Here is an 18,102-nt window from a genome sequence, read left to right on the forward strand (position 1 = left end):
CGCCTTTCCATATTTAAAACAATGGTCAAGGCGGCTTACAACATTACAATTATGATTTACATAATTACCAACATAACAAAAGTCACAAACAATAAATAAAACACATCAAAAGGTACACAGCCAAATGGAAAACAATTTCCACATGTCATAAAATCTAAAAAGGCATTAATCTCAATAACAATTGAAAATGACATAGATAAAAAATAAATTTTTAAAAGGAGGCCTCTCTGTCGAGCAGCAGCAGCAGCAGCAGCAGCAGCAGCAGCAGCAGCAGCAGCAGCAGCAATCCTTTATGTATATTACATTTGAAACAGAGATATATTTGTAATAAAAGCACCACGGCCCCAACTGCAGCAGCATAGCAGAATCACCAGCCATGTCGACTCCTGGCTGCAGATCCTACTTCCGCCCGGCCAGGAAGTCCCGCCCTCGGACATCCGGACGGCCCGTCTCTCCCGCCGAACTCCATGGTCAGTCAGCCCAGGCCGCTTCCTGTTCCTGCCAGGCAGAGGAGCCTCCAGGTGGGTTGGGAATCAGAGGGCGGTAGAGCTGGGACCCCCAAAGGTCCTCTAGTCCAGCCCCCTGCAATGCAGGGGTCTCAGCTAAAGCCTCCATGGCAGGGGGCCACCCAAGCTCTGCCCAAAAGCCCCCAAGGAAGGAGAGTCCACCGCCTAAATAGAAAATATAACATAATTTCATGCCACTGCCAAGTAGCTCTTAGCAGCAAAAAGTTCCTTCCTTGTGACTTGAAGTCTTGGGTTCGAGTCCTGACCTCCAGAGCAGGAGAAAATAAGCTTGCTCGCTCTGCAATGTCACAGCCCTTGAGATATTTGAAAGTGGCTCTCTATCCCCAGAGTGCCTGGGGAAACCCAGCCAGATGGGCGGGTTGTTGTTGTTGTTGTTGTTATTGACACATTCCAGCCAAGCAATTCTGCCCTCTTAACGACAGTCTCTGTTCAGGAACCATCCAATAATAATAATAATAATAATAATAATAATAATTTATACCCCGCCCATCTGGCTGGGATCCTCAGCCACTCTGGGCGGCTTCCAACAAAATATTAAAATATAATTGTCTGTTAAACATTAAAAGCTTCCCTAAACTCTTCTAATGCAGAAAGATTGGAAATTTCTAAATCTAATATAAGCAACGGTGTGAACTTTTTTTCACCAGTAGCTGTTTTTTATTAGATTTTGTGTTTATGTGTTTTTATTTTTATTTTTTTTGTAATTGTGGGGTTCTTGTTTTTTAAAAAATGTAACTTTTTTTTAATTTATTATTTTCAATTTTATACCTTTCAATAATCTTACAGTCATTTTAACATTTCGAAACTTGCTTCCCCCTCTTTCTACGGTTCTTTAATTAAATCCCCCCCCCCCCGCATATTCCAAATTAACTTAATTTACTCCTTTGTTCATCTACTTTAAATATACAGGTATACCCTTCTAAAACTGCAGTTTGTAACGTGTTTTAAATTGTTTGCAACCCGTCCTGGGACATTGCATGAAGAGTGGGTGGGAATCGTAATTATTGCTGTTATTATTTGAATTTAACAGTCGGTCAGATGTCCACTCTCCCGCCTTTTGCTGTGCTGTTGACACCCATGGAAGCCAACGGTCCTTCCGATATCTTGGGCCTAAACCGTTTTTGCTCTTTGCTCTATTTGCTCAACTCCATTGAATGATAAAAATGGGACCTCTTTTTTTGCCAGGAGCATGGATGGCATTGCGCCATCACAAAGTCATCTGAGTTTGGAGCAAGTTGAGCCAGGGTTGCCCCTACGGAGCATGGCTGCTGGCACAGAGAAACCTGAGAAGAAGATGCTTCTTCCCTTCGCTGTGTGGCTTGGAAACCCGGTAAGATTACAACAGAGTGGAAGGTCATGCGCCTGTTCATTATCCCTTTCCCAGTAGGGATCTATGCTTCCAGGTGCCATAAGAAAGCTGCAGAGATAGCGCAGGATAGTGCGCACCCCAGAAATGATCTCTTTCAGCTTCTGCCTTCTGGAAGAAGATACAGGGTTATAAAGGCTAGAACTAGCCGCCTGAGAAACAGTTTCTACCCAAATGTGATTTTGGTTTTAAACACAGTGTACGGTAGTCTCTGGGGGAGTATATTGTATTTAATTATGGGGTATCAGAGTTTTTAGGGACGCGGGTGGCACTGTGGGTTAAACCACAGAGCCTACGACTTGCCGATCAGAAGGTCAGCAGTTCGAATCCCCGTGACGGGGTGAGCTCCCGTTGCTCGGTCCCTGCTCCTGCTAACCTAGCAGTTTGAAAGCACGTCAAAGTACAAGTAGATAAATAGGTACCGCTCTGGTGGGTAGGCAAATGGCGTTTCCGTGTGCTGCTCTGGTTCGCCAGAAGTGGCTTAGTCATGCTAGCCACATGAAACGGAAGCTGTACGCCGGCTCCCTCGGCCAGTAAAGCGAGATGAGCGCCGCAACCCCAGAGTCGGTCATGACTGGACCTAAAGGTCAGGGGTCCCTTTACCTTTACCTTTTTAAGGTAGTCTCTATGGGAGTATATTGTATTTAATTATGGGGTATCAGAGTTTTTAGGGGACTAACCAGGTTGGGATAGCTGGGATAGCAGGCTTGTTGGTTTTTGAATGTCTGATGTAGATTTTTCAATTTCGTTGTTCTGTATGGGATAATGACAATAAAGATTATTGTATCATATTGGATGGGGAACCTGCTGCCCTCCAAAGACTATTGGACTCCAAAACCCATCACCCCAGTCAGTGGTCATGGATGATAGGTTATACCTGGTCATGGATGATAGGTTATACCGGGGTCAGCATGGGCCAGATCACTCCTGTGGCGATCCTCCGTGGGCTGGACCAGCACAGCGCAATGCTGGAAATCGCGTCTTCATGTCCATGGCACTGGAAATCGCTTCTGCACATGCCCAGATGCTGGAAATCGCACCTGCGCAGAAGAAATTTCAGTGTCTGGGCATGCGCAGAAGCAGTTTTCGGTGCCGTGGACATGTGCAGATGCATTTTTCGGCATCTGGGCATGCGCAGAAGCGATTTCCAGAGCCGTGGAAGAGAGTCCCTGGGCCGCACTGTGCCGGTTTAGCATAGCTCATGGGGACTCGCCGAGCAGGTGGCTCGGTTCAGGGTCGGCTCATGGGCTGGTTAAGCGACTTTCTTGGGCTACTTCTGGCCCATGGGCCTTAGGTTGCCAGCCTCTGGGTTATGCAGTCCAGCAGACACATGGAGAGTTTGTCATCAGGGCCGGATTGAGGTTTGATGAAGCCCTGTGCTACTGAAGGTAATGGGGCCCTTTCTATGTCCAGCTGTACTTTGCCAACAACAAATTGTTGCTGTTTTTTGTGTTGAATATATGCTATATGGTAATTTGTGGACCTGATAGGTATCTAAAGCCATTTGCACATAACAAATTATGTATTTTATCAAAGTAATTGTTGAACTGAAATACAATTAAGAAGTATACTAATATACTAAAAGTATACTTAATACAATTAAGAAGTATACTAATAGTGAAATACAATTTAGAAGAAGTATATTAATAGTGAAATAATTATTAAACTCTAACTTAAAATGATTTTTTAAATTCATAACAAACTTAATAATGCAAACAAAAGTTCCTTTAGAAACACACTTTCCAAAGACTCATAATGTAGTCTCTAGAAACTTGCTATGACATGAAATAATAAAAAGAAATAAACTTAAGGTTACACCTGTATGACTTCCCTCCACCTCAATTCGACTTACTTTATATATTAGAATCTTATTATCATTGCGTCCCTTACATATTATTCATTTCAATCCAAAACTGATTTTTTCAATTGTATCTAAAAATCAACTTTGCATACTTAGTCTATGCATATCAACATATTATCCCTGGAACAGTGTTTTTTCATATAGTCCTCAAAACACTGCCATTCCAACCTGAGTTTCTGATTTGTCTGGTGTCTTATGGCTGCCGTTAATTTAGCCAGGTTTATGAATTCACATATGTTGTTTATCCACTCTTCTTTTGTGGCGATACTGTCTCCTTTCCAAATTCTAGCAAATACTAATCTGGCTGCTGCTGTGGCATATAAAAATAACTTTTTTTTATCTTGTGGGATGTCCTTTCCTAAAATCCCTAGCAAATATGCTTCTGGCTTCTTTTCAATGGATAATTTAAACTTCTTTTTAAACTCATTGCGGACTCATCCCCAGAATTTTTTTTTTTTTAGTTTTCTCACAGCTGCAGATCTGAGGGTTTTAATTTTACCAAAGGCTCTTGGGTTGCTATCTTAAAGCTAATTGGTGACATTAAATTGTCTGATAGTATTAATATTGAGAGAAGAGATAGCCAGGGAAATGTTTTTTGAATTCCTGTTCCACTATGAAATTTGTCCACTTTCCTGAAGGAGTCTTGCCACTCTGTTTCATGCATAAAATGTTTTGTTTCCCCCCGCAGTGTGAGCGAGTTTCTTGCCCATATGATCCTAACCACCAAATGCCCAAATCTTCCCTGGAGAAGCATATGGTGTCCTGTAGGCTGAGAAAACTGGATTATTCCAAAGAGGAGGAGGTAATACTCTTTGCTAATCTCCTTTTTGTGGGGATTATTCATATTCTGGAACGGGAGGGAAACGCCTTAGTTTTTCTCGAAAACAATAGTCGCTTCCTATTTTTCAAAGTTCAGAAGTTGGCACCCAGGGTGTGTTCTTCAGAATAGGATGAGATGATGATTAAAATTCAAGCTCAGTTTGGAACTAAATATGAATGTTATACAAACTCTGCCTTTATTTTGGTCTCGTTTCTTGAGGAACCTGCTTTCTTCAAACATTGAACTGAAGGTCGCTTTGCAAAGCAGAGGAAGAAAAACGCATGGGGGGAAATGTGCAACTTAGGTTCAGCATAATAAATGGCATAGTTTAAGTAATGTGTTAGTATTTATTAATGTACTAATGTTTCTACTAGAGCCAAGAACTTTCAAATCAGCACAAGCATTCGGATTTAGGAGGTGATTTTGCATTGTGTCAACTGGGTTTGATTCATTGACAATAATTTCTGATCGAATCCCACAGGCCTCCACCTCTGCCATTTGCTTTCTCTACACCTGACAGGCATGTATAAGCATTGTGGAACACAGGCCAGTTGCTTCATCAGGCATCCTCAGTACATAAAGATGATAGGTAGCTTTGATGTAGTTTAATCTTTAGATAGATCTTAAGGGCCAGGAAGAGAGTTCACAAGGAGATGGTAAATACTGCCATCCTGTTTATTCCTGTCTATGACCTCCGGGGTTTTGCTGAATGCATTCCTCCTTTTATTCCAATTTTATTTACTCTGGACTACTATGCATGCTCAAGTAGGAAATAGTTTCTTTGTAGCTTTAACTTTAACTTTGCCCCACGTGGGATTTTTTTTAAATGCTCAGAGGAAATCTGATTTGTTGTTGTTGTTGTTGTTGTTTAGTCGTTTAGTCGTGTCTGACTCTTGGTGCCCCCCTGGACCAGAGCACGCCAGGCCCTCCTGTCTTCCACTGCCTCCCGCAGCTTGGTCAAACTCATGCTGGTAGCTTCGAGAACACTGTCCAACAATCTTGTCCTCTGTCGTCCCCTTCTCCTTGTGCCCTCCATCTTTCCCAACATCAGGGTCTTTTCCAGGGGGTCTTCTCTTCTCATGAGGTGGCCAAAGTCTTGGAGCCTCAGCTTCACGATCTGTCCTTCCAGTGAGCACTCAGGGCTGATTTCCTTAAAAATGGATACGTTTGATCTTCTTGCAGTCCATGGGACTCTCAAGACTCTCAAGAAATCTGATTGGTTCTTACAAACACTGTGTAAAAAGTTCTTTTGTGAATAAAACGACCTGGGCCGAGGGGTGAAGAGGAATTATTATTATACACACTCCTCCCAGAGTTTTGCTGGTCAAGCCTCCTGTGTATTTTGTTAATCAGAGTCCAATCCTTCCTTGCTTTGGGAACGCTACATACAAATGAGGAGGTCTGGATTAGCCACATTGGGGAGAGTGTTGAGTTCTGTTCCACTTCTGTAGCTGAGAGAATATCCACTGGTGACAATCATTGATTACTGAACGGCTTCATCTTTTATTTGCCTTTTGTCTTGCAGGCTGAAATGTACGATTCTGCTTTTTTCTTAGAGAAAGCAAAGATCCCTCGCGTGCAGATGGGTGAGTGCGAATGTGGCAGTGAATATAAAGTAAAATATTGCACAGCCGACACGGTTCTTATTGTATGTTAGCAGAATAATCAAGCTCTGGGCCAGTGTGTCAGTGCAGCTGTGGACTGAATGAGGGCCAATAAACTGAGTTTGAATCCTGGGGAAATCGAGGGTCTGTGAGTAGGTGGTCTCTGTGCTTGAAAGATAGGCCTATTTCCTTTACAGGCCTATTTCCTTGTTCTGGATACGTTGCGCTCCCCCTGAAAGGGCAGGCATATAGCTTGGTGGTTCTCCTGGATACATAGAATAGAATCATAGAATCATAGATTTGGAAGAGACCACAAGGGCCATCGAGTCCAACCCCCTGCCAAGCAGGAAACCCCATCAGAGCACTCCTGACATATGGTTGTCAAACCTCTGCTTAAAGACCTCCAAAGAAGGAGACTCCACCACACTCCTTGGCAGCAAATTCCACTGTCGAACAGCTCTGACTGTCAGGAAGTTCTTCCTAATGTTTAGGTGGAATCTTCTTTCTTGTAGTTTGGATCCATTGCTCCGTGTCCGCTTCTCTGGAGCAGCAGAAAAAACCTTTCTCCCTCCTCCATGTGACATCCTTTTATTTATTTGAACATGGCTATCATATCACCCCTTAACCTCCTCTTCTCCAGGCTAAACATGCCCAGCTCCCTTAGCCGTTCCTCATAGGGCATCATTTCCAGGCCTTTGACCATTTGGGTTGCCCTCCTCTGGACACGTTCCAGTTTGTCAGTGTCCTTCTTGAACTGTGGTGCCTAGAACTGGACACAGTACTCCAGGTGAGGTCTGACCAGAGCAGAATACAGTGGCACTATTACTTCCCTTGATCTAGATGCTATACTCCTATTGATGCAGCCCAGAATTGCATTGGCTTTTTTAGCTGCCGCGTCACACTGTTGGCTCATGTCAAGTTTGTGGTCAACCAAGACTCCTAGATCCTTTTCACATGTACTGCTCTCAATCCAAGTGTCACCTGTGTCCTTAGAAGCCCAAATGACCTCTGTGGGTAGGAGTCACATTTATAAAAACAGCTATTTTTCTAAATAAGACAAATAGCTTATCTGAAATTTGGGTGCTATGTTGTTCACTGATTTCGTGATCATTTAGTCCAAGGAGCCTAGAATAATAATAATAATAATAATAATAATAATAATAATAATAATAATAATTATTATTATTATTATTATTATTTAATTTATACCCCGCCCCTCTGGCTGGGTTTCCCCAGCCACTCTGAGCGGCTTCCAACAAAGATTAAAAATACATTAAAATGTATATTAAATATTAAAGAATATTAAAGATATCCATAGGGAAACAGGTCTAGAAAAATCTTTTTTTATATGCCGCATAATTAAAATTTCTGATCTCAGAATGTGAACAGCTTTTAAAACCATGTCAGGTGCTGCTTAATGTATATTGGGTATTGCAGATTGAATCGTCTGTCTTTCGACTTCCAAGTGTCCTAAATATAGTTAGCATTCTTATATGTCCTCCTTTATTTTGCTGCAGACAAGAATCTGCAATTTGACATCATTAAGCAAGCCATTGCTAAAGAGAGTGGAAGTTATGGTTCAGGTAAGTAGGGATTATAAAGTGACAATCATTCTTGGTTCCTGTTGAGTCTTGTCTGCTTTGTATGCAGGAGAATGTTATTATACAGCGATTTCTGGCTTTCCCATTTTATCTCCGTTTCTTGGAATGCCCCGAAAACGCTTATATTCTTGAGGCTCAGTCATTCCTTATATAAGCCTTCCCTTTTGGCTGACATGCAGCCTGATCTATGGAAGCGAGCCAGACTCTGAACCACCCAGCATTATTAGTTCTGCTAAATGTACATACAGTGCTACCTTGGTTCTCAAGCGCCTTGGTTCCCAAACGTCAAAAACCCGGAGGTGTTCCAGTTTTCAAATGTTTTACAGAAGTCGAACATCCAATGCGGCTGTCGGCTATTATTTCTGGGCGCCTGCACCAATCTGAAGCTGTGCCTTCGTTTTTAACATTTCGGAAGTCAAACGGACTTCCGGAACGGATTAGGTTTGGCGCTTTCATTTTCGCTCTTTATTTTGCGTTTTTGTTTTCGGAGCTTTTTTGGTTGATTTGTTTTTGTGACTGTGTGGAACCCAGTTCAGCTACAGATTGATTGATTGTGTGACTGTGGAAATGGATAAAAGCCCCCCATCCAAACAATGAGTCTCATCAGAGCAAGTAAGTAAGAAAATTAATTTTAATTTTAATCATCTACAGTACTGTATTATTTTATAGTACAGTACATTGATTCTTGTGTCACGAGTTCCGTGTGTTCTTCCCAGCCCTCCGCTTCAGATCATGTGTCTGTTTTGAATGCTCCAGGTGCCTATTCCTTCCTACCTATTGAAGTCCCACAGAACCACAAGCGCTACGTCTGCGACCTGACCCAAGCCGACCGCCTGGCCATTTACGATTACGTCCTCGCAGAAACGAAGAAGCAGAGGTCGAGATCCCAGCTGGCCGAAAACGACAGCGATCTCTTCGTAGACCTGGCAGCAAAAGTCAACCAAGGTCAGGGGGAAACCGTTACAGCTGTACTCCGTGTGACATTTGAAAGTCACAAAATGTGGGGTCGGATTTGGTACGCTTTTGCTCAGGCAGCCCCCTGCTTGAATTAGATCTCTCCGCCTACAGTCGAGTCGTTTACCTTATCTCGGTCTTTTTGAAGTTGTATTTTCTTCCATTTCCCCCAGTGATATTTGTAGGAATAACGGAGACGACAGGAGGTTGGATGCAGGTGAGCTGTGCAGAAGCACGCTGGCAAGCGTGCTCCAGGCAAGCTGCCAGCTAGCTCTGCAGAGTCTCCTTTTATTGTTGTTGTTGTTGTTGTTTAGTTGTGTCCGACTCTTCGTGACCCCATGGACCAGAGCACACCAGGCCCTCCTGTCTTCCACTGCCTCCCGCAGTTTGGTCCAACTCATGCTGGTCGCTTCGAGAACACTGTCCAACGATCTTGTCCTCTGTCGTCCCCTTCTCCTTGTGCCCTCCATCTTTCCCAACATCAGGGTCTTTTCCAGGGAGTCTTCTCTTCTCATGAGGTGGCCAAAGTCTTGGAGCCTCAGCTTCACGATCTGTCCTTCCAGTGAGCACTCAGGGCTGATTTCCTTCAGAATGGATCGGTTTGATCTTCTTGCAGTCCATGGGACTCTCAAGAGTCTCCTCCAGCACCATAATTCAAAAGCAAAATTCAATTCTTCGGCAATCAGCCTTCTTTATGGTCCAGCTCTCACTTCCATACATCACTGCTGGGAAAAGCATAGCTTTAACTATACAGACCTTTGTTGGCAAGGTGATGTCTCTGCTTTTTAGGATGCTGTCTAGGTTTGTCATTGCTTTTCTCCCAAGGAGCAGGTGTCTTTTAATTTTGTGACTGCTGTCACCATCTGCAGTGATCATGGAGCCCAAGAAAGTAAAATCTCTCACTGCATCCATTTTCCCCCCTTCTATTTGCCAGGAGGTGACGGGCCCAGTGGCCATGATCTTCGGTTTTTTGATGTTGAGCTTCAGACCATATTTTGCGCTCTCCTCTTTCACCCTCCTTAAAAGGTTCTTTAATTCCTCCTCACTTTCTGTCATCAAGGTTGTGTCATCTGCATATCTGAGGTTGTTGATATTTCTTCCGGTGATCTTAATTCCAGCTAGGGATTCATCCAGCCTTTTATTAGCAGAAGTCAAAAATTGGAAACAGTAGTGAAACCACCCTGAACTTAATGTATTTCCATCTAAGCACATTTCCAGCATTAGCAAATACATGTTGTCAGGGGTTCAGAAGGAGAGACACAGGAGGGGGAGCAAATGGAGAGTGAGGAGGAGGAGTACGAGGGGGGCGCAGGCAGTGACAGTGGCCAGAGTTATTCCACAAGCCTCTCTAGCGAATCGGAGGACTCACAGAAGGGAGCGCCGGTGGCCAGAGCAAGGGAGATTCCAAGGGAGAAACCTCAAGAGGGAGGGGCCAGCGGGGAGTCTCTGAACAGCAGCTGGAGATCAGGGCCAGCGTCTCCACCAGAGCGCAGTGGGGAGGGGGAGTCCCAGGAGTCGGGACCAGTGTCCTCACCACCAGAGGGAGGAGAGGAGTCAGGTTTGGCAACACCCACATCAGGAAGCGGGGAAACGGTCAGAAGGAAAGTCACCGGCTGGGCGCGCGCACCAAGTTCAAATGTACAGGAGCGCGGCACAGCGGGGAGCCCGGGAAGGGAGCCAGGTCCTAAAGCCCGCCGGAGGGAGGGGCAAGACTCAGGAGGCTCCGCGTCAGAGGAGTCCAGGAAGGAGGGAACCCCAGAGGGCAGAAGGACCCAACGCAGGAAAGAGCAGCGCAAGAGGTGGAGCCGGGCTAGAATCTTAAACTGGTGTGGGTGGAGCAGTGAGTCAGAGGGGACTTAGCCGGTCTAGCGTTAAGACGTGGGCCTGCGCGCCCAGAGCTTGGAAATGGAAACTAAACTTCAATAAAGACTTTTGTATATAATATCCACTGGGCGTTGGTCCTCTGTGAGCTGGGACCTAGCGGCAGTCCTGACACATGTGTTAGCAGGTGTTTCCTTCAGATGTTCCCCCCGATACTTGATTACGTCTGCGTCCCCCGTCATGCTCCAGCCAAGCGATATGTCTAACAAACAAATTGTGAGATGACACTAATAAGAAAACAGAAGAAGATAGTAAATTGAAGGAGTTAATTTTATTAGAAAGAGGATTTTGGAAAACCGTTACAAGGCGATACAATGAAATTCAGTTGGGGGGATTTGAGGACGTCGGACAACAATGAAAGTTAAGATGGGTTCTAGAAGTGTTTATATTTTTCATTTCATTTTCTTTTAGTATTGTAATGTGTTTTCTTGTGTGTGTATTATATGTTATATTTGTCATAAATGTGGAAAATCAATAAAAAAACTTTTTGAAAAAAAGTCTGTGAGAGGACAAAAGGTCAGGGGAAAAACCCTGTTTTCTAGCCAAGAAGGCAAAAGGTCAGGGAAAGCAGGGGCAATGCTCCTTGGCATACTGTTGCATGTCTGGTGCGAGGTTTGCCTTCGCAAAGCGGAATGTTACCTCCACAGATATTGTACACCATCTGTGAATTGAAGCTGATGTTTCTAATGCAATAAAATAACCTCTTCTTCTTTTGACTTCAGATGATGGCCAGAAAGGTCCAAAATCCCACCTTGAAATTCTCGCAGAGATGCGGGATTATAAAAGAAGACGGCAGTCCTACAGAGCGAAGAATGTTCACATTACCAAGAAATCCTACACAGAGGTGAGTTCCAGGGAGCTGGGGAGACGGTGGGTATCCTTGCAGGAATCAAAACACTTTTCAGTTGCCACAAAAGTTCCAAGTTACAGGGAACCAAGCAGAGGGCCTTCTCGGTAGTGGCATCCGCCCTGTGGAACGCCCTCCCACCAGATGTCAAAGAGAACAACCACTACCAGACTTTTAGAAGACATCTGAAGGCAGCCCTGTTTAGGGAAGCTTTTAATGTTTAATAGGTTATTGTATTTTAATATTTAGTTGGAAGCCGCCCAGAGTGGCTGGGGAAGCCCAGCCAGATGGGCGGGGTATAAATAATAAATTATTATTTATTAAACTCAAGTGGTTTATGATTTCTAGTATACCCAATGTTTTAGGCTGAGCTGCCTTACAAATGTGCATTTTAAAGAAGCGTCCGGTCACCTTAATGTTTGGCAAGCTCTCCTGCCCAGCTGAGATTTCACCGTTTGCCTGATTTCCACTCCTGTCTGTGGTCCCTGCCCAGGTGATCAGGGATGTGATTGGCGTGCACATGGAGGAGCTTGCCGCTCACTGGCAGGAGGAGAACAGGAACGCAGAATCTTGCGAAGACGAAAACTCTTCTAAGTCTGCAGGGAGGTAAGAACAGTCGCTATAAAACACTTGCGGGGACACTGGTACCTTGTGAACTGATGCAGATGGTCTTAGGATTGTAGCTTTGCCAGGTCAACTCTGGAATACAGAATTGTACGAGCTGGAAGGGAGTCAAATTACAAGGAAGGAGATTCCGATTAACCTGAAAAAGAACTTTCTGACAGTAAGAGCTGTTTGACCCCATCAGTGTCAGGAGCTCAGCCTACACTCGAGTAGGACCCTGGCAGAGACACATTCCCGACTGGCATGTTCTCTCCCTTCTGGTCATTCATTCAGGAGCTTCAAAAGCTTTCTTCTGCCCGAACATCACAGCGACCGATGCCAACAGACATCGGCACACTTAGGGATCCGCAGAGTTTGTGCAGCTGCATAACGGACCTCAGCAACTCAGCATTTTGGCTAATCTCAAGCTACCAGCATGAGTTTGACCAAACCGCGGGAGGCAGTTGAAGACAGTAGTGCACCTTGGTTTGCTCTGGGGGTCACGAAGAGTCGGACACGACTAAACAACAATAATTTTATTTACATATAAACACACACGGAGCACTGCAACATGGCTCCCTCTCTCTCTAGCATCAGACAGCAAAGAGGGCTGCATCAATAGGAGTATAGCATCTAGATCAAGGGAAGGAATAGTGCCACTGTATTCTGCTCTGGTCAGACCTCACCTGGAGTACTGTGTCCAGTTCTGGGCACCACAGTTCAAGAAGGACACGGACAAACTGGAACGTGTCCAGAGGAGGGCAACCAAAATGGTCAAAGGCCTGGAAACGATGCCTTATGAGGAACGGCTAAGGGAGCTGGGCATCTTTAGCCTGGAGAAGAGGAGGTTAAGGGGTGATATGATAGCCATGTTCAAATATATAAAAGGATGTCACATAGAGGAGGGAGAAAGGTTGTTTTCTGCTGCTCCAGAGAAGAGGACACGGAGCAATGGATCCAAACTACAAGAAAGAAGATTCCACCTAAACATTAGGAAGAACTTCCTGACAGTAAGAGCTGCTCGACAGTGGAATTTGCTGCCAAGGAGTGTGGTGGAGTCTCCTTCTTTGGAGGTCTTTAAGCAGAGGCTTGACAACCATATGTCAGGAGTGCTCTGATGGTGTTTCCTGCTTGGCAGGGGGTTGGACTCGATGGCCCTTGTGGTCTCTTCCAACTCTAGGATTCTGTGATTCTAGGAAAAGAACAAAGGACAATAGTCCCACTTCATGGAACACAGTAACACAAACATCCTGTCTCCGTCACTTCCCACTTTGTGGAGTCAAACATATACCGTCATGTGATAGACAAAAATCTCATGACTGCAATCACGGAGCAGGAATTCTAACACTCAGAAGGTGGAACACTTTCCCTTAGAGCTTTTTAAACAGAGGTTGGGTGGCCATCCTTCAGGAATACTTTAGCTGTAATTCCTGCATTGCTGGGGGTTGCGCAAGATCAGGGGTCAGCAAGGTTTTTGTGGCTTCGCCTGGTCCACGGTCCTGCAGATGCCACGGTGGGCTGGACTGCACGCACACACACATGCGCAAACGTTATTTCCGGCATTGAGGAGGCCTGCGCAGCTTCCTGCAGCCAAAGGGAAGCTGGCCAGCGTCGCAGAAGGTGGTCCCCGCTCTGCTCCGCCCCAGTTTAGCGCAGCCCACATGAGCCAACCCACCCAGCAAGCGGCGGGGGTCCAGGGGCCGGTTAAACGACCCCCATGGGCTGCTTGTGGCCCATGGGCCTTAGGTTGCTGACCCCTGCGCAAGGTGATCCTCAGTGTCCCTACAGTTCTGTGATTCTATCTCTAGGAGTTCAGGGACCTTTAGGAGTCTTCCAGAAACCAACTGTGCTGCCCCTTCTTTGTGCACTAATGCCCCACCATTTCATGAAGCCCTTAGCTGATTTCTCCCCCATTTCTCCTTAAATGCTAAATTCTCTAGGGCTGCCTTGTACAATCTTATTTACAACTTTCCTCTCTTCCACAGCGAGTGGCAAACACAAGATTGCGCAGCAAAAATGTTCTCCTCCTCTTCCCACTAAATCCCCCATTGTGATGTGAGGGATATACCATGTTGGTGATAATGGTTTGGGGCTCATATGTTGTGCTAGGGGAAAAATCTCTCTCCTGTTGTAAGGAGGTGTTTTGCAATTTTTCAGAGGAAGACAAGGCTGCAGTATTTTGCAGACGTGCTTGTTAACCAAGTCAGCATCTTTTCCAGATTATTAATTACTGACTTGCTGACCATACAAAAACAGACATAGCAGTTTATTTCCCCTAAATTAAATGATCTGTACTCTAATAAAGCAATTATGCACCCGCGCTCTTTATTAGAAAAGAAGAGCAAAGGTCTACCTCGGCTGACTCAAGACAGTCTAGTGGAAGTTCAAAGGATGCTGATTCTTCTCGCCATAAGAGGAATTCCAGCCGAAGTCCAGGCAAACGGAAAAGGAGTCGGGGAAGAGAGAGAGGGAAGGAGTCCCGAAAGAAAAAAGCAAGGCGAGTACTGCCCTTGGTCTCTTGACTTCCAGTGATTGGCACCGTGTTCATCAAACATCATATCAAGGTTCAGCTGAACGTGCCACAGAGTGGCTTGCAAATACATACAAACCGCAGAGGACCTTAAGGTCCATGAATAACCATAGTTCAGAGGTCCCGGGCCCTAAGGAAGTCAGACTATCCTCCACCAGGGCCTTCTCAGTGATGGCTCCGACCTGGTGGAATGCTCTGTCCCAGGAGACCAGGGCCATGCAGGATTTAACCTCCTTCTGTCGGGCCTGTAAGACAGAGCTATTCCGCCTGGCCTTTAATTTGACTTCAGTCTGATCTTTTATTTCCCTTCTCTTCCCTCCCCCTCCCCTTTTATGAAGATCACCCGCTCTGAGACCCCACAGCTAATTCTCCCCTGGTCTCCTCACTGGCCCAAGTAGGACCAATTCAACCAACTAGCCCTGGGGATTATCTAATTGATTTTTGAATTTTATTGTTATTCATGTTTTTATACTGCATTTTATGCTGCTTTTATAATTAAGTGTTTTAAATTTGTTGTTAGCCGCCCTGAGCCTGGTTTTTGAACCGGGAAGGGCGGGGTATAAATAAATAAATATTATTATTATTGTTATTATCTCACATGAGGGTTTGGTTCCTGGGATCCACACGTAAATGCAAAAACTCATGAAGCTCTTGCACCGTCTTCCCTAAGCTGGGTAAGTTTGCAGTTGCAGGGAGAATAAATAAATGGAGAGTGGATTTTCTCCAGTCTTCCTTCCTTCCTTCATTCCCCCCAGACAAAGCTGAGATTGCATATGTCAAATAAGCATAAAATGTGAGTTACCTGTCACACCGTCTATTGCTTAAGCACTGCTTAAATCCCAAGTTCAGACCTAACCCAACAGTTTCGCCCGACAGCTGGTGTTTTGTTCGTTCAGATACTCTTTATTTTACCCCTCCTAGACTTGTCTGTAACATCTGCACAGCTCTTCAAGGGCTAAGGCACATGTTATGCACTTTATTGTACTATCCTAAATACGTGCAAGGGACGCGGGTGGCACTGTGGGTTAAACCACAGAGCCGATCAGAAGGTTGGCGGTTTGAATCCCCGCGACGGGGTGAGCTCCCGTTGCTCGGTCCCTGCTCCTGCCCACCTAGCAGTTCAAAAGCACGTCAAAGTGCAAGTAGATAAATAGGTACCGCTCTGGCGGGAAGGTAAATGGCGTTTCTGTGCGCTGCTCTGGTTCGCCAGAAGCGGCTTAGTCATGCTGGCCACATGACCCGGAAGCTGTACGCTGGCTCCCTTGGCCAGTAAAGCAAGATGAGCGCTGCAACCCCAGAGTCTGCCACAACTGGACCTAATGGTCAGGGGTCCCTTTACCTTTACCTTTCAAATACATGTACCTATCTCGTGTGTGTGTCTCAAAATTTCGTACACCATGCTCCAGCCTTAAGTTGTTGTTAATGTATTTATTACCTGACCTTCATCCCAAGGTTCCAGGGCAGGTTGCAACAAGAAAAACAACATTAAAAATAATTCAAAGCAAGTTTGCCCTATTAGAGAAAAATACCATATTCTCTCTCTCTAAGGTGCAAACAGCAATTTGTGTAGGAATTGAGAGCGATTTTCTAAATGGCATAGGTGTCAAAGAGTTTAAAACTTACCTCCATGCAGCCGAAAGCAAGTTCAAATTCCTGCAGTTGCAATTGGGTTAAAATGGATTTTCTGTGTGATATGTAGCTTGGCCTAAGAATAGCCGAAAATACCCATACCTAAAATATCTTACTAACAGAATATTTACAGTTGTTGGGTGGAGTTTGTGTGATGCAAGAGTAACAAGGAATGGAAGTGTTGGCAGTGCTGTGTATCTCAGCTTCATCTCAATGGGGATGAGGATAGAAAGGTTGAGCCACAGTCTTCATGGAAAATAAGGGTAGATTTCTGAGGGATTTGGGTCGCTTTGTATCGGGAGTGCTAAAGACTTGCATAATGATGTTTTTCGTTTTCTTTCAGACATGGAGGCAAGCATCGCAGTCACAAAAGGAAAAAATGAAACCCGTGTAGTAAAAGTCTGTCGGCAATGCCAGTTATAGAAGTCAAGCTGTGCTCTGTCAAATATTTCATCCATTAATAAATGCCGTGCAAAAATTCCCTTTTCCAGTTTAGCTTCCTTTACTGAGGAGTAATGGGAGCGAGATGCAAAGGTCACTGTTTGGTCAGACAGAAAGGTTTTTATTTTATTTTTATTTCTTTTATTAAAGATTTTCTTGATTTACAAAAGTGTGTGCAATGTCTCTCTCTCTCGTATTCCCCCCCCCCATGTAACATTTTTACAAATCAGTTTCATTTGTTGAAATATTAGGAAGAAAAGGGGGGAAGAGGTGGAGGGAGGGAAAGATGGGGGCGTCGGGTGGCGATGTTTCTATTTTACTTAATATATGTGGGGTTTGGTGTCAGCGTTGCTTGTGCAGGTTCTTTGCTGTTCACTTGTGTTTCTTTGATGGTGAGGGAGGTTGGGGTTGGCCAAGGGTGTGGCTGTTCATTTGTGGTTGGCTGTGGTGGTCTTTGTTTTTGTGTGTGAGTGGGGTGGGTGGGTGTTTTGGGTCAGCTTAGCCATATTGATTTACATGCTGTTGGAGGATTATTGTTGTCGTCTTGTTGGGCTGTGCGTCTGATAAAGGGGAGCCATACCGGGGTGAAGGCATCTTCTTCTGTGTCAATTTCAGTTTATTGGTTAATTTTTCTAGTAAGCTGTTTCCCATACTATTTGGTACCATTGGTCCATGCTTACTCCTGACAGGTCTCTCCAGTGTTTGGCTATGATGCTTCTGGCTCCTGAAAGTAGGTGGGTTATGAGTTCTTTGTGGTGTAAGTGGGCATTATTGTCTTGGAAGATGTTTAGTAGGGCCAATTCTGGGGTGATTTCTAATACTTGCTTGGTTATTTTACTTATTTCACGTATGGTTGTAGACAGAATGGTGTTAATAGTAGAAATTAGCACCAACACCTGCAATTCCTTTTATTGTTCTGCAGATATAAAATGTAGTGGCAAAGGTCATGAGCTAAAGGCGACACATAACTCATTGAGTCAGCTTCTAGAGATCGATGAAAATGGTGTGATTGGTGCTCTCAAATTAGCTAGTAAACTCACTTCAAACTGAAATACAGTCGTACCTTGGTTTTTGAACAGCTTAGTTCCTGAATCGTTTAGCTCCCGAACTCCGCAAACCTGGAAGTGACTGTTCCAGTTTGTGAACTAATTTTGGAAGCCAAATAGCCGATGGGGCCTCCGCAGCTTCTGATTGGCTGCAGGAGCTTCATGCAGCCAATCAGAAGCCGTGTTTTGGTTTTTGAACATTTTGGAAGTCGAACGGACTTCCGGAACGGATTCCACTCGACTTCTAAGGTACAACTGTAGTGTTAATTAGAGAATCATAGAGTTGTAAAGGCCATTGAGGGTCATCTAGTGATGCAGGAATCTCAGTTAATAATACACGACAGATGGCTACCCAACTTCTTAGAAATCTCCAAGGATGGAGAGTCCTAAGG

At 44.7% G+C, this 18,102-nt stretch overlaps 2 protein-coding genes across 2 annotated transcripts in view; both read left to right on the top strand.

Moving 5' to 3' along the window:
* Positions 1-18,102, top strand: part of GORAB (golgin, RAB6 interacting) — an 88,631-nt gene that overhangs the window by 18,314 nt on the left and 52,215 nt on the right. The gene's annotated exons all lie outside the window — the stretch shown is intronic.
* Positions 392-16,833, top strand: SNRNP48 (small nuclear ribonucleoprotein U11/U12 subunit 48). The gene is made up of 9 exons (XM_083749359.1): positions 392-521; positions 1,713-1,857; positions 4,443-4,556; positions 6,100-6,160; positions 7,696-7,761; positions 8,536-8,724; positions 11,337-11,458; positions 11,955-12,067; positions 14,397-16,833. The coding sequence occupies exons 2-9, from the start codon at positions 1,717-1,719 to the stop codon at positions 14,584-14,586; spliced, it is 996 nt and encodes a 331-aa protein (XP_083605485.1). The 5' UTR covers positions 392-521; positions 1,713-1,716; the 3' UTR covers positions 14,587-16,833.

Source organism: Podarcis gaigeae (genome assembly GCF_964106915.1).
Source record: "Podarcis gaigeae genome assembly, chromosome: 7".
NCBI classification, from domain to species: domain Eukaryota; kingdom Metazoa; phylum Chordata; class Lepidosauria; order Squamata; family Lacertidae; genus Podarcis; species Podarcis gaigeae.

Excerpts from the sequence above, each read along its gene's own strand:
- SNRNP48 (XM_083749359.1), top strand. The coding sequence starts at position 1,717 with ATGGATGGCATTGCGCCATCACAAAGTCATCTGAGTTTGGAGCAAGTT. Across the intron at positions 6,161-7,695 it reads GATCCCTCGCGTGCAGATGG|ACAAGAATCTGCAATTTGAC; the intron begins GTGAGTGCGAAT and ends ATTTTGCTGCAG. Across the intron at positions 12,068-14,396 it reads TCTTCTAAGTCTGCAGGGAG|AAAAGAAGAGCAAAGGTCTA; the intron begins GTAAGAACAGTC and ends GCTCTTTATTAG.